Below are 25,475 nucleotides of genomic sequence, written 5' to 3'. Positions count from 1 at the left end.
TACCAAAGTTTACTACTTAGTTTTGTTTTTTTTTTTTTTTTAGTTTATTCAGGAAGCAAATTATTGCTACTAGGACAGTGGCCAGTTATGGCATAAACTATTATTTTTGAAATGATATAAAAATTAATGACTAGTTTGTCATCCCTATCTCATTCTCATTCTCTTCCTTTTCTCTCACTTTTTTGTTTTATTCTTTTCTGAAGTAAAGTGATTTTAAAATATGACTGTGGCTTGGTATCAGTTTTAAATAACAAAGCATATATTTGGAACTATAAAATTTAGTTATTCACATTTTAGATTTTTTTCTGTAGAACTATATATATTTTCAGATTGTAAATTAACACGTTCAGATTTTATCAACCAAGTTGATCAAGAATGGAACAGAATTTATTTTCATATATACAGGCTTTCTCAGTTAAAATGTCACTTCCTCAGGAAAGCTGTCCCTAAAATCTGTTACATATTCCTAGTTTCTAAACTCTTCAATTATCACTATTACCAAAGTTGTAATTAAGTGATTGTGTCTCTAGTTATTCATTCAAGGTTCCACAACTGGTCTTACATCAACATCAGAGCAGGTACAAAGTCTGTCTTGAGTACTACTGAATGTCAGGCACATCTCGGGGCTATAATAGGCATGAAATTAATATTTATTGAATGAATGAATCAGTTTTTCCATTCCTACTTGTTTTCTATATTTGGTTGTTAATGTTGTGGGCAAATAAGTTTCAACTACTATAATAGCTTGCTGTCTTTGAAAATTGAAGATGTCAATTTTCAGGTGATAGTAGGATTGCAAGCTAATGGAGAGTGAGAAAACTATGTCATGCGTAACTTCTCTGTGGTAAATTAATACTTCTGTGTCTGCTAGTGGTAAGAATTGCAATTGCCATGTGGAAGAATGAGCAGAATGTACAGGAATGTCCCTCAGCACTTCAAACTCATGCAGATTAGACTTCAGTCATTCCAGGGTTTGTCTCAAGAAATATGAACATTTTCATAAAAGTAAAAATTTCAGAATTTGAAAAATTCTCTTCTTGAGAAATTATTACATACAGTTGACATGACCATAGATCATAAGAAAACATACCTCAGTCAGAGCTTAACTTAAGGTAGACACAATTGTGTCTTTATGAGTTGGGGGACTCATTTGTAATACAGCTGCTAAACATCATGGTTTAATTTTGTGTAATTTTTAAAATAACTTTTCTAGGATCAAGGCAACAGAAGGGTATCTTTGCCATATCTTCTTGTATAATTTTCTGTAAAGAAACATGGATTGTGTGGAAACAGCCAAAAGACAGTGGTTAGGGAAAGCCATGGGGATGTCTGGGAAGTGTGCAGAGATGCAAACAGTACTTGTACATGATACTCAGGTGTGCACAACTGTCAGTCACTACCTGGGCACTACTGGGTTTCCTAACAGCCTGCTCTGCAGCTCTTTATTTGGGACTTCCTGTTGAATATCCCTTTCCTTAAAGGATTTGTTTTACTTAAGTTCATAATTCACTTTCCTTTTTACCTTGGAGGATATTGATTTCTATTCTGAAAGGCCTGGTCCCTTTGAAGCTGAAAGGGGACCTGCCTGACTTGGCACATCAGTGACATTGTGGAAAAGGGTGAGCACATTCTTTTCAAGGCTCTCCTTTGGTTAACTAGTAATTTGCTCCCGGTACAATAAGGTGGTCTCTGTTATACTGCATGCCTAACTGGAAAAGACCCCTGGCAGACTGGAGGCAAATAGGGAATAAGTAGCAGTATTGCCCACCTTACTATCTACCCATTACCTCCAAGAGAATAATACTGAAATTATTTATTGGGAAATTATAAAAGTATGGAGGAGAACCCCTTCCTTCTCACACCCCCAACTCACACATACTATTCATGTCTTGTCTGCTTTGTTGGCTTAGAGTAAGAGCTAGCATAAAGAGCATGTGCTTGAAAGATTTCACAGTGGACACTTTGACACTTGGGTGAACAAAACCACATTTCACTTAGCCTGACAAGCCTAAATGAACACTCACTGTTAGGGGGCAAAGAACGCCATCTCACATTAGCTGACAGCTCATTTCTGTTTGGACTTCACATCACATGGGTTTTGTAAATCACAATACCTCACGGCATGACTCAGTTTAACACTTAAGGAACATTTAAGATAGTCATGTTGACCAGAGGTAGGTAGAAGACTCACATCACTTTTATTCACCTTAGTATTATTTTTGTTTGTTTCAAGGAAGGCTCTGTGAGAATAAGAGATATCAGGATTTTAAATCAGATTGACTTGAGTTCTTATCATATTTAGTGGCTGCATGACCTTCATTCAGCACTACTTACCTTCTTTGAACCTCAATTATTTCATCTAGAAATGAAAATAATAAAATTTGCCTTCCAGCACTGTTGAAAGAATTAGCTCTAATTCTGTGTATTTCTTGGCACACTCATAACAGATGATCAATAAATGGTAGCTGCAGCTGCTATGATTAAAGCTGTTCCATAGTCAGAAGAAATGGGGTTTACATAAATTCAAACCTTTTTCTTGTGGCTGTGAGAAACTGCAGATGCTCCTGGAATTGTATGAGAAAATATAATTAAGACAAAAACTTTGTTTTCATTTTAGCCATTCAAGTTTAGGAAGCCATTTCCTTCAGATTTCTCAAATTCTGATTAATCCTTTCCTTATAATCAAAATAGGAACAGAGAAGAAGGAAAATGCAAATTTTATACCAACAGCAAACTTAAAATCATAAGTTTTAGGTTCACTAAATGCTTTTCATTTTTTAAAAACATTTTTGATGACAAAGGGAGTGATGAGATGTAATTTGTTCATCCTCATAAAGGAAGTATGCTGTTTCAGAAAACAGGATGCAGTAGTGGAGAGATTTTGGACTAAACACTGAGCTTTGAATTATGGTTCTGACAAAATTTATCAGTTTCGGCCCAAGACACATCATTTTATAGCAATGAACTTCACTCATTTCCCTGTCCTGTCTATCATGTGGCCTATTTTAAGGGTTAAAAGAAATCAAGAATATCAGAGTCTTTTTTTAAATTGTATTTATTTATACATACAAAACTGTGGTACAGGCCAGAGGTGCAGGGGTGGTGAAAGGATTCACCAGAGACAGAGTGGGGAGCAGAAACAGGCCAACTGATGAAGTACACTGCTGAGGGGAGCAGCAGGCAGGTCAGGAGAGGTCTGCTGCGCCATGTAGGTCACCTCTGGGGTGGGCAGGAATCAAACTTATGCTGAAGAGTCTTTAGCTTCTTAGTGCTGTGCTTTAACCCACTGCACCACCAGGGAGGGCCCAAGAATATCACAGTATTTGTAAAAGCAAACCCAGCACACAAAGAAATTAAATGCTATTTTACACAGGATTTTTATGCACAGGCTACAGTGTGGTTCTATTATGGTTTCACTCCTTGTTAATACTATGTCTATAAACATCTTTAGAATCTTATTAAGTCCATTTCTGCATCTTGAATTGAGATGTCTACCTGGTAGGGTTGTTAGGATCACATGAATTACCTATGCTTGGGACACATTTTAAATATACAGTATTTGATAGATTTCCTCTTGTTAATGATGAGGGGTGCCTGGCCCAGAGGGAGAATGCCCTGCCCATAAGTAGGAGTTGGGAAGTTAAGTTTGGATCAATATGTAATCCTGAGACAGTTGACTTCAGCTGACCTTTACGATTATGTATAGGGTTATGATTATAAGGAAAGGATTAATCGGAATTTGAGAAATCTGAAGTCCCAGTCTCTGGGACTTCCTGGAGTAGGGAGGTGAATGATGGCTATTGATGATAGAGAAATCCTGTTGAACATTATTATCTTCTACATACAACATTAAGTGCTCGGCAGTAATTAGCTCATGCTATTCTTGTATTAATCCTATGGAAACTATTATCTAACCTATTTTATAGATGAGGAAACTGATAAAGAGGCCATAATTGATATCAGAATTCTTGATTTTAGAGTTCATGCTTCATCTATTATGAAGGGCAGAAAGGCAATGCATAAATTGTTCAAAATGTATCAAATTATGCAAAAATATGAGTGTAGCAAATGAGAGAAAAATTCCATCAAAATTCAAATATTTGAGCAGCAATGAAAATGTATTCAGAACTCAGATGGGCACAATAAAGAATTACTAGGAAAAGGAGGTTAATGCTTGTTTGAATAGTTGAGGAAGTTGGGATGAACATGATAGTCTTACTTTAAAGACTATCCTTATAAATAGTAGGCCATGCTATCACTTTATCTAGCAAATATTTATTGAAACAATGTAAAATTGAGAAAACAAGCCCCAAATTTTACCATGCTTGGGATTTAATCATTTTTTATGTGCTAAAGAATGGTATAGTAAATCTACATATTTCATAATAATAAATTACATCTGTATCTCTGTAGTCAATTGGGAGGTATTGTGATTATATCTAAAGGTGTTGACTTGGCATCTCTGAACTACTGACGGTACAGACCCTTTAGTAATCCACACCTTCAACTTTACAAACAGGGTCATTAAACTTTGTAATTTACTTTCTTTGAGAAGAGAAAGTTAATGGTAGAATTGCAATTAGAATACATTTTTATTTATTCTTCAAAAAGATGTATTTATTTTTGTATACAAGAACTCGGGTACAGGCCAGAGATGTAGGTGTAAAGGGATTCACAAGAGATAGAGTGGGGAGCAGAACAAGTGGATCTACTAAAATATATTGCAGAGGGGAGCAGTGGAATGAGACAGGAGATGTCTACTTTACCATGTGGGTCACCTCCCTAACTCAGTGCTGCAGTGGCTGCTCATATGGAGGAAATATCATACGTTGTGCCTTTTAACCCCTTAGGCTACTAGGGAGGCCCCTAGGACACATTAAAAAAAAAAAAAGATTTATTTTTGTATGCACAGAAGAGCTGGGGTGTAGGCCAGAGGTGTGGAGTGTGAGAGGATTCACCAGAAACAGAGTAGGAGTAGAACAGATGGATCTACTGACATATACTGCTGAGGAGAGCAGCAGGCAGGTTAGGAAAGGTCTGCCATGCTGTGTGGGTCAACTCCCTGGCCTGGAATAGAACTAGTGCTGCTGTGGCTGTGGACAGATTCAGCTTCATATTGCTGCACTTCAACCCGTTGCTCTACCAGGAAAGGCCCTAGGACACGTTTTTAAAATTATCCATATTTTCCAAGTTTATTAAGTTTCTGAGCAATAACAAGTATACTTTAAGGCAGTCGAGATAAATGAGTTTACACATGAGTGATAATCTTTGCTCTTTGGAAATTTATAATGTAGTAGGAAGGACCAGATGTTCCACATACAATTATTGACAAAGTCAATATCAGGGGAGACATCCCATGTTGTTCCCATATATTTCCTTTTATCTCTAAGCACACTTGTTTATTTTAGGTATTTCTTTCTACTCTATCTACCGTTTTTACTTAATCACTAACATAGTTCTTGGTACAGCATATATAATAGATTTTTATTGAAAGAAATGAGTAAACATTAAAGCAAAAATAAATATCAATCAAATAAGAGGAGATGATCAGTTTAATATGAATTTGAAAAGTACAGTGAAGCAAATACAGTTACATAAAACTTTACTAAAATGTCAAGTCTCCAAAGAGTATAGATGATTCGGCTAGAAGATTTGTAATTTTTGTTAGTCCATGACCCTGCCTTAAGGTAAAATCAAAGAGCAAAGAGCCATTGCCTCTGACAAGTCAGAATATGATTGATTTTTAACTCATATTTTAAAACATTTTGATAAATTAAACAAATAAAAGAAAATACTACATATCATGCAATAGAAAATAAGAGTATGTAAAATTTGGATGGAAGGGACTGCCCACAGAATTTGACTCTTAGATTCTGGTTGTGACAACCTTCAAAAGTCAGGTAAATTACTTAAAGGAGAACTCAGAGTGTGCCCATTATACCACAGTCAGAGGAAGGGCCATTTATAGTTTTTCCATTTCTTGTTTATGTTATTCAACATATTTCTCTTTTTATCTTTATTTCATGTTTTTCCTCTTAGTTTGTAACTTTTACTCCTCTCCTTTCCTGTGTTCCTTTCTTCTCTTCCTCCGTCCTCTCTATCCATTAGTTGTGAGATAATATCAAAATGCTATTTTTGCATATCTCGTTCCTCCATTTCCTCCCTCATGAAACTCAGGGTGGTGCCACGTGTCTGTATCATTCCTGAGTCCCCATATTCTCCCATGCTACTCTGTATGCTCCCAGAACCAGAAATGAAATAGTAGAGCATCTAGAATTATAGAAATAATACACTCAGGATGCTTATAAGAGTTTTACTAAGAGTTAAGAATATCCCCATTTAAAACACTAACTAAAACTTTAAATTGATTAAAACTTGGACAAGAATTTTTTGAGGCCTTCTATGTTCTAAGTTTAGTGTCAGTTTACCAGTAAATTATGAAGGAGAAGTGTGGAGTATTTGTATACCGTTGAAGTTAAATTATCACTTTTTTATTATTAAGGTTTATTTATGTATTCATATAGAACTGGGGTACAAGCCAGAGATGCGGAGGGTGAGAGGATTCACCAAGGGCAGAGAGGGGAGCAGAACAGGCAGATCTATGAAGTACACTGCTGAGGGGGCGGGTCAGGAAAGGTCTGCCCCGCCATGTGGATCTCCTCCAGGGAAGGCGGGGATTGAACTCATGCGGAAGTGGCTTAAGCTTCCAAGTGCTGTGCTTTAACCCGCTGTGCCACCAGGGAGGCCCTAAATTATCACTTTTAATCTGAAATTATAAATTAGATTGTTGTAACTATAAGATGATTTATAGAATACACATGATAATCATCAAAAAACGTACAAGATGCAAAAAATGAAAATGAGATATAATCATGTCACTACAAAAAATGTGATAAAAATGAAGAACTATAAAAAATTACAAGACAGGCCCTCCCTGGTGGCGCAGCGGGTTCAAGCACAGCACTGAGAATCTAAAGCCACTTCCGCATGAGTTCTATTCCCGCCTGCCCCGGAGGAGACCACATGGCGTGGCAGACCTCTCCTGACCCGCCCGCTGCTCCCCTCAGCAGTGTACTTCGTCGATCTGCCTGTTCTGCTCCCCACTCTGTCTCTGGTGAATCCTCTCACCCTCCGCATCTCTGGCCTGTACCCCAGTTCTGTATGAATAAATAAATAAATCTTTAAAAAAAAATTACAAGACATAAAACCATACAAACACCAATACTAAGTCCTTTCCTAATGATGAGTACTTTGGCTAAAACTCCATATTCAGAAACATAGAGTAGTTTCAAAACTTCTGTTTGTCTACAAGAGAATCACTTAGATCCAGGAACACACATATATTGAAAGTGAAAAGTTGGGCAAACATATCCCATGAAAATAGCAACCAAAGCAAGCAGGAATGGCTACATTTATATCAGACAAACAGACTAATGAAAAATCGTTGAAGAAGACAAAGAAGAACAGTAAATAATGATGGAGTTGATTCACCAGAAAGCTGATGTGTGTGCACGTGTTATATCTATATGTGCATACATACACACATATATGAATATGTATACATGCATGCACACAAACAACCAAAGTAATACACAACAATATCACAATTTTCAAATATAGGAAACAAGGAAGGAAGAAGTAAACAACAGAATAATATTTTTCAATACCCCACTTTCAGTAAATTTTTGGATTTTTATCCAAAAATCCAGAGAGAAAAAACAAATAATGAGCAGCTATATACCAGATACATTTTATGGGGGTGGAGTGAGGAATTGGAACAAGGGGTGGGGGTTAAATGGCGGACTATGGTGATGGCACATGAGTGAATTGGTGGTGGGAAGTCCATGGGGATTACAACTGAGATGGAAAAAGGCACAAAATGATGTAAAAATAAATTGTTACAATTAAAAAAAAATCCAGAGATAAATTAATTTTAAAAAATCAAAAATGACCTAATGGGCATATGCAGGATATTTCATCCAACAAATGCAAAATATATATTTTTGTGAAGTATACAAGAAACATTCTTCAGAATAAATCTTACGTTAGGTCACCAAGCAAATAAAAAAGTCAATAAAATTAAAATCAGGTCAAGGATATTTCCAACTACAGTGGAATGGAATGTATCTGAAAATCTGTGACAGAAGGAAAACTATAAAACTCACATAGTTTTGAAATTAAACACCATGTTAAACAACTAATGGGTCAAAGAAGAAAGTGGAAAATTAGAAATTACCTGAAGCTAACAAAAATGAAAACATATCAAACCTTATGTGATGCATAAGATATAGCAAAAGTGTATAGCAAATTACCAACATTAAAAAAAATCTCAAATAGACAACCTTATATTGTACTTGAAGGAACTAGAAAAAGAACAGACCAATCCAAAGTTATTAGAAGATTTTAAAGCAGAAATAATAGAGACCAGAAAAGTCAGTAAAGCTAAGAGCAGGTGTTTTATCTTTTTAAAAGTTTAAACATAATTCACTAGATTAAAAGACAATGCTCAAATAAGTAACATCAGAAATTAAGGTATAATTGTTAAACTTGTTGCCAGAGAAACTAAAAAAGTATTCACTTGTATACCAACACATTGGATAACAGAAGTGAATAAATTTATATAAACAGAAAATGTCTGAAATCTAAGTCATGAAGACAGAACAACTAAACAGATATATAGACATTAAGGAGACTGAGTCAGTAATCAAACCCAAATCAAAGAAAAACCTTAAATAATTTCACTGGTAAATTTGACATGTGTTTAAAGAGGAATTGAGACTGATCTTCCTCAGACTCCAAAAAATTGAAGAGAACACTTCTAAACTTGTTATAAGATCAGTATTACTCTGACATAAAAGCCAGAAGACACCAAAAGGAAAAAGAAACAATATTCTTTTTTTTAAAGATTTATTTATTTATGCATACAGAACTGGGGTACAGGCCAGAGGTGCAGGGATTGTGAGAGGATTCACCACACACAGAGCAGGGAGCAGAACAGGCAGATCGACAAAGTACACTGCTGAGGGGAGCAGCGGGTGGGTCAGGAGAGGTCTGCCGCGCCATGTGGATCACCTCCGGGGCTGGCAGGAATAGAACTCATGTGGAAGTGGCTTTAGCTTCTTACTGCTGTGCTTTAACCCGATGCGCCACCAGGGAGGGCCCAGAAACAATATTCTTAATGAGTAGATGGAAAAATCCTCCACACAATACCAGCAAACTGAATATAGCAGCATGTTATGAGAATCCTACACTGTGATCAAATGGGATTTATTCCTGTGATGCAAAGATTGTTCAGCACAATCACACACACACCTTCACATAACATTAATAGAACAAAGATCACATAATTGACTCAATAAATGTAGAAAGAGTATTGACATCATTGTTGAAATATATTCAAGGTAATCTACGTGTTCAGAGAAATCTATAAATATACCATGGCATCCTTTACAGAAATAGAAAAACACAATCCTAAGATTAATAGTCAAACACAAATGGTCCTGAAGAGTCAAAACAATCTTGACAAAGAATAAATACTATACCTGTTAGTATGACCATTATTTATAAAAATAATATTTTGGAAGGATGTGGATCTTGAATCATTGTGCATTATTGATGGAAATATAAAATGGTAAAGTTTCCATGGAAAAAATCTATCACTTGTTCTCATTTCCAGGTATCAATTCATAAGATTGTAAATCAGGCTCTCACAGGGATATTGAATTCCTATGTTCACATTCTTCACCATAGCCAAATGATGATACTAACCTAAATGTTCATTGATGGATAAATACAGGAAATGTGGCCTGTCTATACAATGGAATATCATTCAGTCATAAAAAAGGGAAATATTGTTACAAGCTACAATATGGGTGGATCTTTTAGACATTATAGTAAAGTAAATAATCAGGTTATTGAAAGGCTTATATATTTATAAATATATTGCACATATATTATATAAGATATTTAAAGTAGTGAATTTGTTAGAAGCCCAAAGTAGAATTGTAGTTGCATGGAACTGGAATGATGGGGAAATGCGGAGTTGTTCAATGGGAATAGAAATTTAGTTATGCAAGATGTAAAGTTCCAGAGATCTGCTGTACAACACTGTGACCAATAATAATAGTGTATATTATACACTGAAACATTTGTTAAGATAGATTTCATATTAGGTATTTTTACCAGTATGAAAAAGTAAGTGAAGAAGATACTTGTCATGGGAAGTAATAGTGTTTTTATTTTAACTTTCTTACTTGATTGTTGGAAAAAAGAGGTGTCATTATTCCCTCCTTCCTACTAATAAATTCTTCATATCCTGCAAATTACTATAACTTTTGATTGTGTCATATTAATAGGAAAGTGACTTCAGTAGTTGAGTTTGGGATTCTTTACAATGACTAGCTTTGATTTGGGCAATCACTCCCTCTGTTATATTATCTAGTTATAGAAAAAGAACAACTTGAGAGAAAGCACAGCTGCAAGGACATACAGTTTTTATGCATGAATACCTGGCTGTGCAGAAACTGCTTCAATGTTTAGTATTTATTATAAGGCCACTGGCAGGTTTCTTCAAGAAAATGAGTTAATACATTTATATCACTCAGCCACATTGAATGTTTCATAAAGTGATGATCTTAAGAGCATATTGCTAATTTTTAAAAAATATATAATGATTATTTATTCATTTTATACAGAGAGGAAGAACACAGACCAAACTATGTATTAATGTGACACTAAAAAGCTATTTTATTTCTTGCTTGATTTATCTTAAAAATACAAATACTGACATTGTGACTGGTTCAGAGGATGCATCTGAAGAGTGAATCCTTTCCCTCCTCTAAAAATGATGGCTTATATTTTGTTTGAGAAGGAGCCATGGCAAGTAATAATGTAATTCTTGTTTGAATACACATTGTTGAGTGATAGAAAATTATAGGTACTAAGTAAGTGTTTAATGGATGACTCAATCTATTCTGCTAGAGGAAGAAAGTCAAGGAAATGTGATATTTGAGTTGAGGGACAGACATGCCAATCTGGTGGGGAGACAGGAATGGAAGACTTCTTTTGGTGCTGTGTTGCATAAGTCCAGTTTCCTTAGATTGTGTTGTATGTTTATGTGGGATGCTTTCAGGAGCTACCCACAGTAGGATACGGAGGGCCAGATGAAGGTGGGGAAATGAGCATATGAATGACTGCAAGGTGGAACCGAGTGCAGGATCCAAGGCCTGTGGAAGCGAGAAGTAGAGCGAGAGTCAGGCACTCTGGCATGGAGAAAACAGCAGGGGCCAGGTGGACAGGGCGTGACTAAAGACTGCAAATCCACTGTAACGATCACTGTGTAGTCTGATGGAGGGAACTGTCCCAAGAGAGTCTTCACTGACAGCTCTCAAGCAGAGTAGATCCTGAGAGAAATACATAAGTGTAAATTATATTTACATAGAAGGGTATACAAATGTCACAGTATATCTGAATCTGTGTGTATGTCTGGGAAGAGGTTTGGGAAACCTTCACGTAAGTGACATAAGTTCAGTCTTGGAGGCGTGTAGCTCAAAGTGTAGCTCATCACTTAGATTCAAGAGTTAAATGTAAATTATAAATGGTTATTACTTTTTTATTAGTAGTTTTTTCAAAATGTCTAGGAAATGTCACATAACTTATGATTTTATTTCTCTAGTACTGAAATTAAGTGCATTAGTATATAATAGATCTGCATTTCCTGAAAATGACTTTGCAGTTTAGTCTGTCATTAATTTAGATTAATTCCCTCACCATGAACACCCACCAAATCTAAGTAGATTAGTGGGAATTTGGTACCGTTTTATACATTCTCCTATTTCCTATTAAATTATCTGTAAAAATAAAATGTGCTGTCCTTTCACATTAATTCCTGCTTGCTTTGGTTTAAAGATTTGTATTTAAATTGATTTAAGTATTTTGGAAATAATATTGGAGTGTAAAGCACTTAACATATTCTTTACTTGCTTTAATTTTGAAAGGCAAATGTGCTTGGATCTGGAGATTGCCTAGGCCGAAGACTAGTAGAAGAATAACATGCATAGAATTTTTAACTTTTGCAGTCTTAGAATTGTGTTGAGTATACTTTTCAGAACACGAGAAACTATAATATTTTATAGTATGTTGTTATTATTCAACACATTGCTTGTGGCTGCTAACAGGTTTCTGCTAACTGGTCATCATTTAGCAAGCACTTAGGTGTTCTTTTGTAATTATTTTTATTTCTCATATGTGTTGTGCTTGAAGGAAGTTTTATCTGGAAAAAAAATATACATATGCAGAGTCCTTTAGTGCAGTACAATTGTTTTCATTATTAATCTTTGTCATTTATTTTTTATAAAACAAGTCAGATATTAGTTGTAAGCTTCTGTATTATAATGAGTGATTGTTCTATGAAGTCAGAGCCAGGTCAAAGAGAGGTCAATAAGATATAGTTCATCTAGGCATTGCTCTCTTTACCATCTGCCCATGTTAAATCACAGTGATAAGTAGGATGTGTACTTGTGCACTACTAATTCTTGTTTGGGCAGAATTTCATGGCATCTCATGGTCATTACAATTGTCCAATTACAGTTGCTCAAATTGAATTACCTTTAATTAGTGGGTCTGTCTCATGATACAGTGGGCTACTTGGACGTATTTCTGTTTAAATGGTCTGTCCTTAGACTTGGAAAACCAAACATCTTGTCATATATAAAAATTTTTAAAAAATGATGGAGAAGGGGAAGACAGGGTGCTGGAATTATTCTACTTGTATTAAAGTAAAAAATATTTTCAGTATAATCTTGTAATAAGATTAATGAAAGTGTGATATGGTCTTTGAAATCTTTGGAAGAAAGGGACAGTAATTATGCAATATAAGATATTCATCTATATAGAAATTACATACTTAGTTATTAAACAAAAATTCTGTTGTCCTTGTGATGGGAAAAAATAGCTTATTCCAAACAACCCAATTATAACAGATTTAGGTCTCTGTGAAGATTTATAGTATCTTTGAATCCTGCCCAGCCAGGAATTTTCTGTCTTGCTGCAAACCGCACACACCATTACAAAACTGTAATGGACTCACAATGACTACTGTGCAGATGATTTTGAGGCAACTGAGTGTGAATAGGCCATGTCTACCCTGAAGATTCCAAAGGACCTTTGAGCACTAATATCTGTTTCAAAAACTAGAAAATTAGGTGTTCGTTAAGATTAGAGATAGCCAAACATACCACTCCCCAAAATGCTCACTTGGGGGTGATGGCATTTTTATATTCCATCAGATCTTACTGTATAGTTATACATTATGTTGGCACCAGACAAAAGTGAATTCTCTAGAGATTTATTTAATCCAAAAGTTCTTTGCAGGCATTAATACTTGATCCAGCATGGAAATTGAAAGAGGGGTGGGAGGAGAGACAAAGATGATTTTCTCCTTTTTTTTTTCCCCCACTGAGTATCACGTGATAACCCTTTGCTTCAATTTTACTATTTTAGGTAATGAAAAACCACTAATCCCATTGTTATTCCTGTCCAGCAACTGACATCATCCTATTTTGGGGGCAAATTTCCTTAATATGCCAGCACTAAAGTTAAAAGGAATATTTTCTTTCTGGAGCATTGCTGAAATATTACTTGCAACATCAGAAGCCCATTCCTTCACTCCCCTACTCTTCCCTCTTATGTATACATCCACTGAGCAATCCTTTCATCAGTCCAAAAGTAGTTATCAACTGTTTACTATATGCTGGCAAAGCAGCGTGCTAGGTACTTGGGAAAAATGGTCAATGGCAGATCAGAGTCTGACCTTTGAATTTGCACATCTGAATCACAAAGGTGTTTTCAGCCTACTAACCTTGTGCAGTACTTGTGAAGGGCACTTTTGTGAAGATAGAAGGAAGATCAGACTCCATTCTTTTAAGGCTTTTGCCTTAGCAGTGATCTATCCTGGCAGTATTAGTGATGAAATATAGAATACTACTAACCCTGGTCTTCAAAATTAAAAACTTACCAACTTAATGAGAGATGAAATGTAGCTACCCCCAGCATCTGTGTAATCTGCCAATAAGGTGGATCTAGTGGATGTGATGGTCTGTATATTAAATGATGATATATTGAGATTACATCATCTTTGCTTGGTGCTGCATAGATGGCAATTTGCTTCCCAATCAAACCAACATTATTTCCTTTGGAATATGTGATAAGGATAACATTCTGGCAATAGCTATGGAAAGTTTCAAGAGGAAAAAAAAAAAAAAAGCTAAGTGCTGGAGTAATTAGCCTTTCTACTGCAAATACTATGTATAGCTTCAGCAATTATATGAAAATTTTAAATCAGTCATTTTCCTCTGGAAGACAGTTGTTTGCAATTGGATAGTTTTCACTCATTTTTTCACTGAAAGAATTTGACAATTCTGTCTTTGAAAACCAAAATACTAGATGGCAGAGTTGAATGTATCTTTCACTTTAAAATGCAGACTCTCTGTGGTGAATGTATTTGTTGTGGTAAAGTATTTGAAAGGAAATCCTCAGGATAATTTGGGGTAAGAAAAAACACTGTTAATATAAGCCAACCCATCAGTTTTGAATCTTGAAAGCTTTATTATGAATCAGAAAAAATTAATATTCATAGCAGAAAGAATGTATGTTTGAATTTTAATATATAATTACAGTCTTGTACAAATTTAACTTCCACATTTTCACAGATTCTAGTACAGTAACCTGATCTCAGTGATTTTTTCTAAATGAATTGATGTTTTTTAGAGTTCATATTGGTGTTATTTAGTTACTTTGTGATTTGGTATGTGTGTTGGCAAAAATCTTCCTAGATAAGTAATTTCTGTAAATGTTGCAAATTCCTTTGCAGGTTAACTTCTCCATCATTTTAAATGGCTCATGCTATATTATTCCAGTCTAGATGTATCCTTTCTGGCATGAAGGGTCCTGCTAGTCTAATAAGAAGCTCTCTTTCCTGAGGTCTGTATTTTGTGTGTGAATCAGCTAGGAGAGGGAAAAAACAGGATGCCAAACAGTAAAGAATATTCTATACTGTGGGGCTCCATCCAAAAAGGGTTTGTAACACAGTGTACAGTCTTGTCGTCCAGCTGTGTGGAGCATTGATTGCTTCTGCCTAGAGCAGGGATACTGTCAAGTTGCTCTGTGAGTTGAGTCATCTATTGACAAAGAGCTACCAGCCCGCAGATAATGCTGTACAGAGCTGCTCTCGCTGCTCCCACTGCTCCCACGATGCACTGCTTATAGCAGCTGTCAAAGATACTGAGGGATCCACGGGAGGAAAAAAGACTTTTACAACTGCCTGGAAGAAAGGGGTGTGAGGGAGGAGACATTCCTGCGCAGAGCTGACCAAAGGAAAGAGTAGTGCAGTATGAATGCATACCTCACCAAGCAGCACAGCTGCAGCCGGGGGTCCGGTGGGATGGACGTCGGCAGGAGCGCACCCACACTGATCAGGGATGCCCCCTGTGCTTGTGGCTGGCAGAGGAACCCTCAGGCACTTGAGTACCATTCTCAGACCATGCCTCCTTCAGGACCTGGTGGCTCAGCTTCCAACAGGACCAAGTTGGTCACCTTGTGGGACAGTATGCGGAAAAGCCCCCACAAGACCAGCACCAAGGGCAAAGGGACTTGTGGGGAGCACTGTTCCTGCCCACGTGGTTGGTTCAACCCAGCGCAGGTGAGCCTTTTCCGTATCCTTTTCCCTTGAGAACTGAAAAAGCTGAGAGTTAAGTTGTGTAAAGTTACATGCTTTGGAAACTTTGCTGAGTGCTCTCCCTTGCCTGTTTACGCCTGTTTGGTAGGCTGAGAAAACTTGGTATTTTCATAGGTATTGTGGACTCACATCTCTGGTAGCTTGTGAAGGTGCAGAGATGCTGTGCTTAGTTTCTTTCACTGACTTTTCCTCAAGTTCAGCTTCTCTAGTCTGAAGTTGATTTTATTGTACTTCTGCAGTGCCTTTTAGCAGTGTCTTTATTATTTCCAATTATTGATAACTTTCTACTCTGCCAAACTAAGTTTACTTTTATTTTATAGAGAAAGAAACACAAACTTTGACAGGATGCTTTCACCTCTTTAAAGATACAAGAACATTTGTTTCTTTAGTTATAGAAAATAGTGATTTGAAGTATGCTGCTCAGATTTTACTCTTACAATACTATACCTTTTCAATAATGAGGAAAATTTGTTTCTAGTAAGTCATTTTACAGACAAAGAAGTAATGGTGAGTAAATCAGAGGGTTATTAGAATAAAATAACAAAACTATTTATTCATAGAGAAGCAATAAAGTTATTTATATTAAAAACGATAACTCTTTCATAATGTATTTTTGAAGCAGATGTAGGATGCCCGTAATTTGATTCCTAGCTTATTGTTGCCCCAAACTATCAGCATTTTACCAGAAATGAAATTGACTCATTTTTCTGCCTCCTTTCACAAGAGAGAAAACAGCTTTCATTAAAATGCTACAAAATATAAATAAAATGCACCTGTAATCACTGTCAAAGTACAGAACAATTAAGTATAGATTGAAAATAGAAAAGTTGTATTTGCAGAAAATATTATTAATTTAAATATGCTTTAACTTAATTATAAAGTAAATATTAATCCCGAATAAAATGTTATAATCTGAGAGAGGTAGAAAGAATCCTGATTTCTAATTAATGTTCTATTTTTTTTGAAGTTTTTCCTTAGAATTTCATATACCACTGGGTCTTTATAATATAGGTACACATACCTGACTGTATATAAGACTTTTGCTTCATTAATATAATATAGATGGCTTTGACTCACTCACTAATATCTCAGAAAATTGTCTTAAATCAAGAATATATTGTCATTTTTGTATTAAACAGTTTTATCTTGAAACAGAGCTTGACGTTTGGAAATTCAGATATTTTTTTAAAGTAATAATGAGAATGTCAAACTGAGTCAGTAGTCTTGACAGTTTTGAAGACTCTGCATAGTCCTTAATAAACAGACGTTTTACAAGTTTTTAACCACTATATATCTCTGTTATAATGCCACTTAAGGCTCACACAGTTTAAGAAGATAAACTCATATCTGGCCTTTGACTTTTATAGAGTAGAATAAGCAAACTTACTCAGCTTGCTTTACTGTTACAGTTTATTTTATTGAAGATATATTTTTATAAATGATAATATCGCAGACCATAATCTCTGACACTACATTATAACTATCATGCTGTAAAATATCGGTACTTTCTTAAAGATGAAAACTTTTCCTTGATGTTTACAAAGTCAGCCTTCTACTTGCCCTCAATTTATAACCATTTCTTGCTCTAACAAATTGAAGTAGACTCTTCATTGCTAATTAAAGAACCAGTGAGCAGCCGATAAATTGAGGCTACAGCCATCTCCTGTTATTCTTTTTCATGCACAATACTACAAGTACTACATGTCTTCTTTTGTATTCACTGCATTTTATTACTGGTTAGGAAAAACTGTGATCACCAAATATTGAAGCTGTAGAATCATTTTAGTGTCTTTAGTGTTGTCGTACTTTTGGACGTCCAAGCTTTATCATCTTAGTCTGTAAAAAGGTTGTATTTGATTGATCAAACTCTCTTTGCCTCCTCCTCTGCCCTTTAAAAAATATGTTGAATAGTATTTAATGGTTCTATGTATATGCATATATTTAATATTTTATATTATTTACTATATATTATATATATATAATACCTGTACACATAGAAAAATAAACTGAGGTTTTTTTTTTTTCCTTTTCTCACCTGTAAAATACTTTCTTATTCTCTCAAAGAATGGTTCATTCTCTCCCCCAAAGTACATTTTCTTAACTTTTGAAAAATGTTCAAATATTTTGATATATATTTGCATGTATATACAATGTATGTTCACACATGCACTTATAGAATGTGCATAACTTTGGAAATACAGATATGTACCAAACACACATGTACTATTACAAAAACAAATTTGTTGGTGTATGTCTATATGTATGCACACAAGTCCATTAAAACAATCTGTTTTGACAATTTTGTAATTATACTTTTACCCCTTAAGTAGCGATAGGCTATCAATATTATAGAGCAAAGAATAATGTCTAGTGATACTTTACATTAGAATCCTTAATAAAGCAGAATGAAGAAAGTGCATGTTTTTGAATAGCATTGGGACCCACATGTGGGACAGAACATGCCTGAGGGTGGTTAAGTATCAGGGAGCTGGTATCCTGTCCTCAGAGTTATTTGCTCTATTACATGGAAATCAGCAGTGTGATTTCTGGCTGCTGTAATAGATGGCCATGACAGACGCTTGTGTTCTGCCCAGGGCTCTCTGCAAACTCTTGTTATTCAAGGCCCTGTGCACTTACAGGAATATGTCATTCTGGTGTTCTTTAGCAAGAGTAAAAAAAACAGCTCTGTCCTTTGTCAAATAAGTTTATGTTCCCATTAGATCTGTAGCATTAATATAAACATAATAATAGGAAGATAATGGAAAAATACAGAGTCCAGAAATAAGTGCTGGAATACATGTCTCAGATGATTGTGTCAACTTTAGGAGAAAATGATGTCCATGGTTGGTTATGTGGCATTTCTGCCCAGAGCAGACTGATGTGGTTGTAAACAGTACAGAAGAGAGGAGACTTGGAGGCCACAAGCTATGTATTTGTTCATGTGTTTCTTAATTTCTTGATTCAGTTAGCATTATTTGAGTGTCTGCTAAGGGCCACTATGTATATAATGGTGAGCAAAGTCAGTTTACACATACATTTCAGTATGTAATATTAACAAATATCTCATTATTCATACAGAATGATATAAACTTAAATCACACAATGAAAGTGAAACAAAGCTCCAAGAGTTGTTGGCTGTTCTGTGATAAATGTGTGTTCAAATGCAGAGGACTACAGAGGAGTAAGAGAACAAGATGTTAGTTTTTTTTTGTTTTGTTTTGTTTTTTAGATATTGCATCTCTTTTAGTGTAGATTTTTCTGTTTTGTAGAATGAACATAAATACAGTGCCAAACTCAGAGGAGTGTGGTGAGAAATTATTAATGTAGTACATAGCACAGTCCTTATATCTAGTAGGGGCTCAATAAACGTTTAGAGTGAATGAAAAATAAGTTCACAATAAAAAATGTCTATGATTAAGCTATTCCTTACTGTTATTAACTAATAGTATTAGTTATTTTACTGAAAAAAAAAGGGGGAATCAGTGAAGACTTCATAGAGGTAGTGATGTTCCGGCTGAATTGAATTGACTCTTGAAAAAAAAAAAATATATATATATATACATGTGTTTTTCATTACGCAAAGAGTTAAATTCAGGGGGTCAAAATAACCAAAACAAGAATGCAGGTAACTCCTGGGAACCTGTTTGGATCTATTCATAGTCTGTATGTATAGAACGTTGGTTATTGGAAGCAGGTTCATCAAGAGCTGAGGTGGACTGGGTTTGGTCACAGGTAGTCCTGATGAGGAAGCCTTTAAGTGGCTAACAATAACTCATTGCTGAATTTGACAGTCTGCTCTGCCACTCTCTGTATTTTAACCTTGTGACCCATGAAGCGTTGCTGGGCCTCAGTTTATAGTTCTAAGAATACTGTTTGTTTTTTCCCTAAGTAATGCCCCATATCTTTCCTAGTACTAACATACTATATCCCTGTCTATTGACTCCCAGTCATTAATGGGAAGAATTTAGAATGGATTTATGCTTTAGAGCAGAGTTGAACAATCCTAAATTTAAACTTACTAGCTCTCTGGTATTTCACTTGCTTTAGTCTCTTTAAGACACACTTGTCTTCTTTACAATAATTAGGATAATAAAAACATATTGCACAAAAATATAAGACTGTAGAATAATTTATATAAAGAGTCTAGCATGCCACTTAGAATAGGGGCATTGCTCAATAAATGGCACTTATTACTACTGATGCTCAAATTATTTTTTAATGTGAATATATAATGAGTCAAATTAATTATCACTACTGTGATCTTTCATTAGACTGTAGAGTTTGCTCACTGAATTGTGTGATGTCTTACTTATAGCGGTGAAGGTTAGGCTAGGCAAATGTCCAGAAATATTTGGCAGAGCACCACATAATGATGGGGTGACATTTTGTCCTTCAGTGTTATCTCAGATTTACAGTGGTGCACACTATAAAAGAAAAAAAAACACGTAAATAGAATTATTTGATGAATTAGCATTGTCAAAAATTCATATTCAGTGGTATGGGGTATTAGAAGATTTTCTCAGCAACATCCTGCTCGAACAACTGCATTTGAAAGATTTAGCCAAACTATGTAAATCTTCCCTTACAATTCCTTTGCAGAGCCTCCAGAAAAACACTTTGCAGCAACTTAAGTGCAGAGGACATTTTAGTCCAAGAGGTAGAGTTGCCCTAGGCTGAAATCATGGGCTCAGTTTATGCCCAACCAGAAATATCGAACAGCTTATTTTAACAATGTGCTTATTTCTACTGTTTCTTTCCAGCAAGAGCCTCTTGCCAAAGAATAGGACTTTTTAGTCTTTGGAAAATAACAGCTACTCCCAAGTAAGAGAAATAGAAAAGAATAAGAAGTTCATGGAAAGAATTAAAGTTATAGGCATTCCTTTGGCAGATTTAAAACCATTTGATTAATACTTCTTGTCCCCTGCTTTTAGTTCACTAGTATTGGCAGAGCATGAGCAGGACAAGGGAAAACAAAGTACAAATGGTAAAAAAGAAAAGAGCAAAGGTGACCATATTGATTAAGTTCTCATGATACATACAATGTATGAAATACAACACTATTAGTTTGCATTAGTTATGTCTTTGTATTCTCCCAACAACACTAAAAGAGTAGTAGTATAATCCCTATAAGAAAGATGTGGAAATTGAGGCTAAGTGTAACTAGTTTATGGGGACACAGTTGATGAGGGCATAAATCTTTTGAAACTTGCATCTATATGACTAAACTGTCCACCACATATTTACAGACAGACCTGTTTGAGGTATGCTGCACAGTATAGTAATCCATTAATCCCAACCCAGAGGCCTCCAATATCTAATTTAACAGAAAATAACCTTAAAGATGAGAGTGTTTGACAAGGTTGGGAGGACTTGTACACCCTATCAGAAAGGTGAGTCTTCCCCATTCTACTGCAACTTCTGCTCCCAGGAATCTTGGGTTGGTTAGGGTCCTAATAAACCCTTTCCTTTCTAATTCAAGTTAAGACTGTTATACAATCTTTTTTCAAGGGCTGGTGCTGACTGCCACAGTACCTAGTGGCATCAGAGTAAGACAACTTGCTTTAAAAAAAAATATATTTATTTATTTATTTATTATACAGAACTGGGGTACAGGCCAGAAGTGCAGGGATGGTGAGAGGATTCACCACAGACACAGAGCAGGGAGCAGAACAGGCAGATCAACACAGTACACTGCTGAGGGGAACAGCGGGCGGGTCAGGAGAGGTCTGCCACACCATGTATATCTCCTCCTGGGCAGGTGGGGATCGAACTCATGAGGATGTGGTTTTAGCTTCTTACTGCAGTGCTTTAACACACTGCGCCAACAGGGAGGGCCGACAACTTGCTTTAAAAAAAAGCAAGTTACAAAATCTGTGGTTATTTGCAAATTGTATTCACTTTTATAACATTCATATTAACATTCATATAACATTCATTATAACATTCATATTAAAGAATTGGGAGTCATGTATTGTAAATAATGTAAAGCCAAATAAAAGAACATGCAGACATTGCATGTCTTAAATCCCAGAGCATCATCTCATATTGTTGAGTGTTTGCCTGCCTGCCTATGTATCAATCATGATGAGAATCAAATAATGTCCCTTTTATATTTTCACCACAACATCCATCCTTTTCTTTTTTGTGATGTTGTTTGATCTATTACTAATATATACTTACTTGATTTGATTTTCTACGAATCTTTCAATTAACCAAAGTAGCATATAAGTTTTATAATTATGTCAGAGAAGGGTGGAGATTTAGAAGTCATCTAGTATATTTTCCATAGAAAAACCTGGTGCTTAGAAAGGTTAACAGATGCTCAAATGCCATTCATTTTCTGGCAAAATTGGTCAGTGTCTTAGAACAATAATTGAGTGCTTTTTTCTGTTTCAAGCTGCTTATCTTTATGAAGTGTAATTGTTGACAAAATGAATAAGCATACAGATTTTTGATAGGTCAATGTTGGACATTATACAAAATGTTAAACTTCATCTCTACTACCTCATAATACAGATAAGTAGTCTCCAGTAGATAAAGAGAGAGGAAAGTCACCATAAGTCATTTTAGAAATCCATAAAAGGTACTTACTTATCAATAATAATTGGGAGGTGATTCTGGCTTCCAGAAGGAGGTTAGAGATGCTACACTTACTACAGTGTTCAGAATAGTTCAGCATGACAATATTGTCCTATCTTCTGTACAGTTTTTAATAGTCCACTGGATAGTCATGTTTTTGTTTGTTAGTTTTGTTTTGTTTTTGTTTTTGTTTTACTTTGTGACTTTCTAAAGTATAGCTCAGTTTCTTAGTAAATACAAAGCACTTTCTGCATGGATCTCATGATCATTAAATATCCTAGTCATGTAATTTCTTTGTAATTCATGGAATCACTGAATTTTATTTTGTTGGGAATTTTATCAATAATTTATTCCTCTTTGGAAAATATCATTATTATAGCAATGCTGTGGATCCTTATATTAGTTTCCCTGACTCACTATCAGGGAAACTGATCTCCACTATCAGTCAACATTTGTAAATATCACTTGAGGATATGTAATTGATGACCAATAAATTTTAATTGGCAGAAATACATTAAATAAAAATTTTAGCAAATTTTAATGTTTTAAAATATGTTGATTATCATAGCAGATATTCAGTTTTGAATATCTTATCATACAATACCAATTCTATTTTATAAAAGTTATCTGCAATTATTTATCTTGAGTTGATTTCAGTTTTGCTCTGATAATGTCTCATAGTCTTCATTTAACTTCTCTATCAGCTATGAAGTTGCTGTGGTTTCTTTTTTAATCACCTCCTATTCTATTTTTTTAATAAAAAGAGAGAATTCCAAGGTCTTTTGAAATACTGAAAATCAATGTATATACCCTTACATGCTTTTTTTTTTTTTTTTAAGGGAGTATAAGGATAAACTATATGAATGGATGAATTAGTAAATAAATATAATTACAGACAGATAAGCTTCCTCATTAATCTTCCCTATGTAACACAGGAATTATTTTGACACTAAAGATATAAATATGAGCCAATTTAGTTGCAAAAATGTGACACTTTTCTACATCAACTATAAGTGATCTTGATAGATGATCTGTATATTAATTAAATTTATTTCCTTTGATGTCATATACAAATGATCTCTTAGCACTTCTAACACTAAGTTTTAATACAAGTTCAGTCATATGTTGCTCTTTCTCTTTTCCTGTGATGTTTATAGAAATAGTATCTGTTCTCTTTATTCCATTAAAAGTGAATTTATTAATTATAAGTATGCAATTCATGACTTCATTATATTGGTTAGTATAGCTCACTTCACAGAATGTACTATTTAAAACATTTGATATAAAATAATTTATTTCTATTTTTACTTTATCGAGAGTTTTAGTATAGTATGTGGGCATCGGTATTAACTGTATGGTTCATTCCAGATAGAGAAAGAAGGGTCTTTCAGTGCATTTATAAAATAGGACAGTTGGGTCAGATGTAATTAGAAACCATGAGTTTGATTTGATACTGTTAATGTGTGCTGTCATATATGTGACTAGACCAGGAGTCAACAAAGTTTATCCCACACATCAAATGTAGTCTGTAGTCTGTTCCCTATTTTTGACCAAAATCTAAGGATGTTCTTTTTTAGATTATTTTAATGGCTGAATAAAATAATAAAATATAATATTTGATGACAAATGAAACTTATATAAAATTCTAATTTTACTATCCACAGTTATATTAGCATTTGTTCTATACAGTCACGTCCCCTTGTTTACATACTGTCTATGATGACTTTTGTGATACAAAGGCCAAGTTGAGTAGTCCTAAAATATTTGCAATCTACCTGTTTGTAGAAAAAGTTGTCAACCTCAGTACTAAAGTATCAGCTTCCATTGCCTTCTGATGGGGTATCCTATAATAAGAAAAGCTCAATATTTTAAAGACCATATTCAATAGTATCATTGTCTTTTATAATTTCCAGTTCACTCTAGCACACAAAATCTCTCTACATGGCATCCTGCACATTTTTCATGTTACCTTGTATTGTGGCTATTATTTTTAAAGTCTTTCTGATTAGAGAATCAGATTCTTAGTAAGTTCAACATAGAGCCTAACTCACAAAGGGAGCTGTTCAATTATTTTTATGATAATCCTTATATTATTATTATCATTATCATTATTATTATTATTAAATTGTATGTTTGAATCCAGAATTCTCAGCTGCATCTCTGACTGTGGAGATGTATTCTATTATTTATGGCTATCTGGTTACATTGTACAGTGTACCCATCACAGTGAATCACATGGATAAATATCTACCACTCTAATCCTCTAATCTCAACTTCTTTAAGCACACCCTTCAGTTGTCTCTGGTTTCCCCATCCCACCATGCTATAGGAGGTTGGTCAATAAATTATTACAGATTTCTGTATAAATACTAGCAAAGGACCTTATATATATAAAGGTGCTTAATTGGTTTTGAATTTGATATATGTTATTATGACTACTAATTATAAAAAGGTTTTAATATAAAGAGTGACATTTTCAGTACTCAGAGTATCTCTAAAAATAACAGATTGTGACAAAAAGTTGTTTGAATATTACTGTTTGTTTTGTTTTGGACTTTTGTTTTAGGCTGTTCTGTGGTGCTGCTAAAATATTGAAATCCCTGTTCAGAAATTAGGTTCAGTATTCAAGTGGGTCATGCTGTTCGGTGATGAAAGGAACAGTACTGCACTTTGAGAGGACAATCAGGAAAAAAGTCTGAATTTACACCGTTTCTTTGTCTCATTTAGGAGTCACCTGTTCCTTAGAAGGTTAAAATAATGTCATGAAGTATTATTTTATAATTAGCTTTGGTACAATCTGTTGTAGACTGCATGACCTTTTTTACTCCGTCAATTTCATCATTAAGTATAAGTATTCAGAGTACAGTAGTTCGCACCAACACATTAAAAATCATAATTGAACAGATTTGCACTTCATTCTGATAGGGTATACTATTCAGCTAGTCATCAATATTGTTATACTTTTCAAAAAGCATTTTTAAATGCATGTTATATATATATTTACAACATTTTGTGCATTTTTCATCTCAGTTGTACTCTCCGTGGGGTTCCCATCACCAAATCACCCTGTACCATCAACAAGTCCAGTGCTTTTCCCTCCCTCCACTGTTTTTGATCCCATTCCTTACTCCACCCCCATAAAATGTCTCTGGTCTATAGCTGT

The 25,475-nt window shown here is 34.9% G+C and overlaps 1 protein-coding gene across 8 annotated transcripts in view; it reads left to right on the top strand.

Moving 5' to 3' along the window:
* Nucleotides 1-25,475, top strand: part of DLG2 (discs, large homolog 2 (Drosophila)) — a 1,159,995-nt gene that overhangs the window by 402,321 nt on the left and 732,199 nt on the right. For 3 of the 8 annotated variants that reach the window (XM_012725355.1, XM_012725351.1, XM_012725349.1), the window contains exon 1: nucleotides 15,211-15,697. The exons of 3 other annotated variants lie outside the window; for them this stretch is intronic. In XM_012725355.1, the coding sequence (XP_012580809.1) occupies nucleotides 15,389-15,697 (309 nt within the window). In that variant the 5' untranslated portion in view covers nucleotides 15,211-15,388. Of the gene's footprint in view, nucleotides 1-15,207; nucleotides 15,698-25,475 lie in introns of those variants that run through there. 2 more of the 8 variants (XM_012725353.1, XM_004683250.2) reach the window with 1 other exon arrangement.

This window comes from Condylura cristata, unplaced genomic scaffold (assembly GCF_000260355.1).
Source record: "Condylura cristata isolate star-nosed mole 26May11 unplaced genomic scaffold, ConCri1.0 scaffold00015, whole genome shotgun sequence".
NCBI lineage: Eukaryota > Metazoa > Chordata > Mammalia > Eulipotyphla > Talpidae > Condylura > Condylura cristata.
The sequence above is the reverse complement of the archived record's forward strand: the minus strand, read 5'-3'. Positions and strand labels throughout refer to the sequence as shown.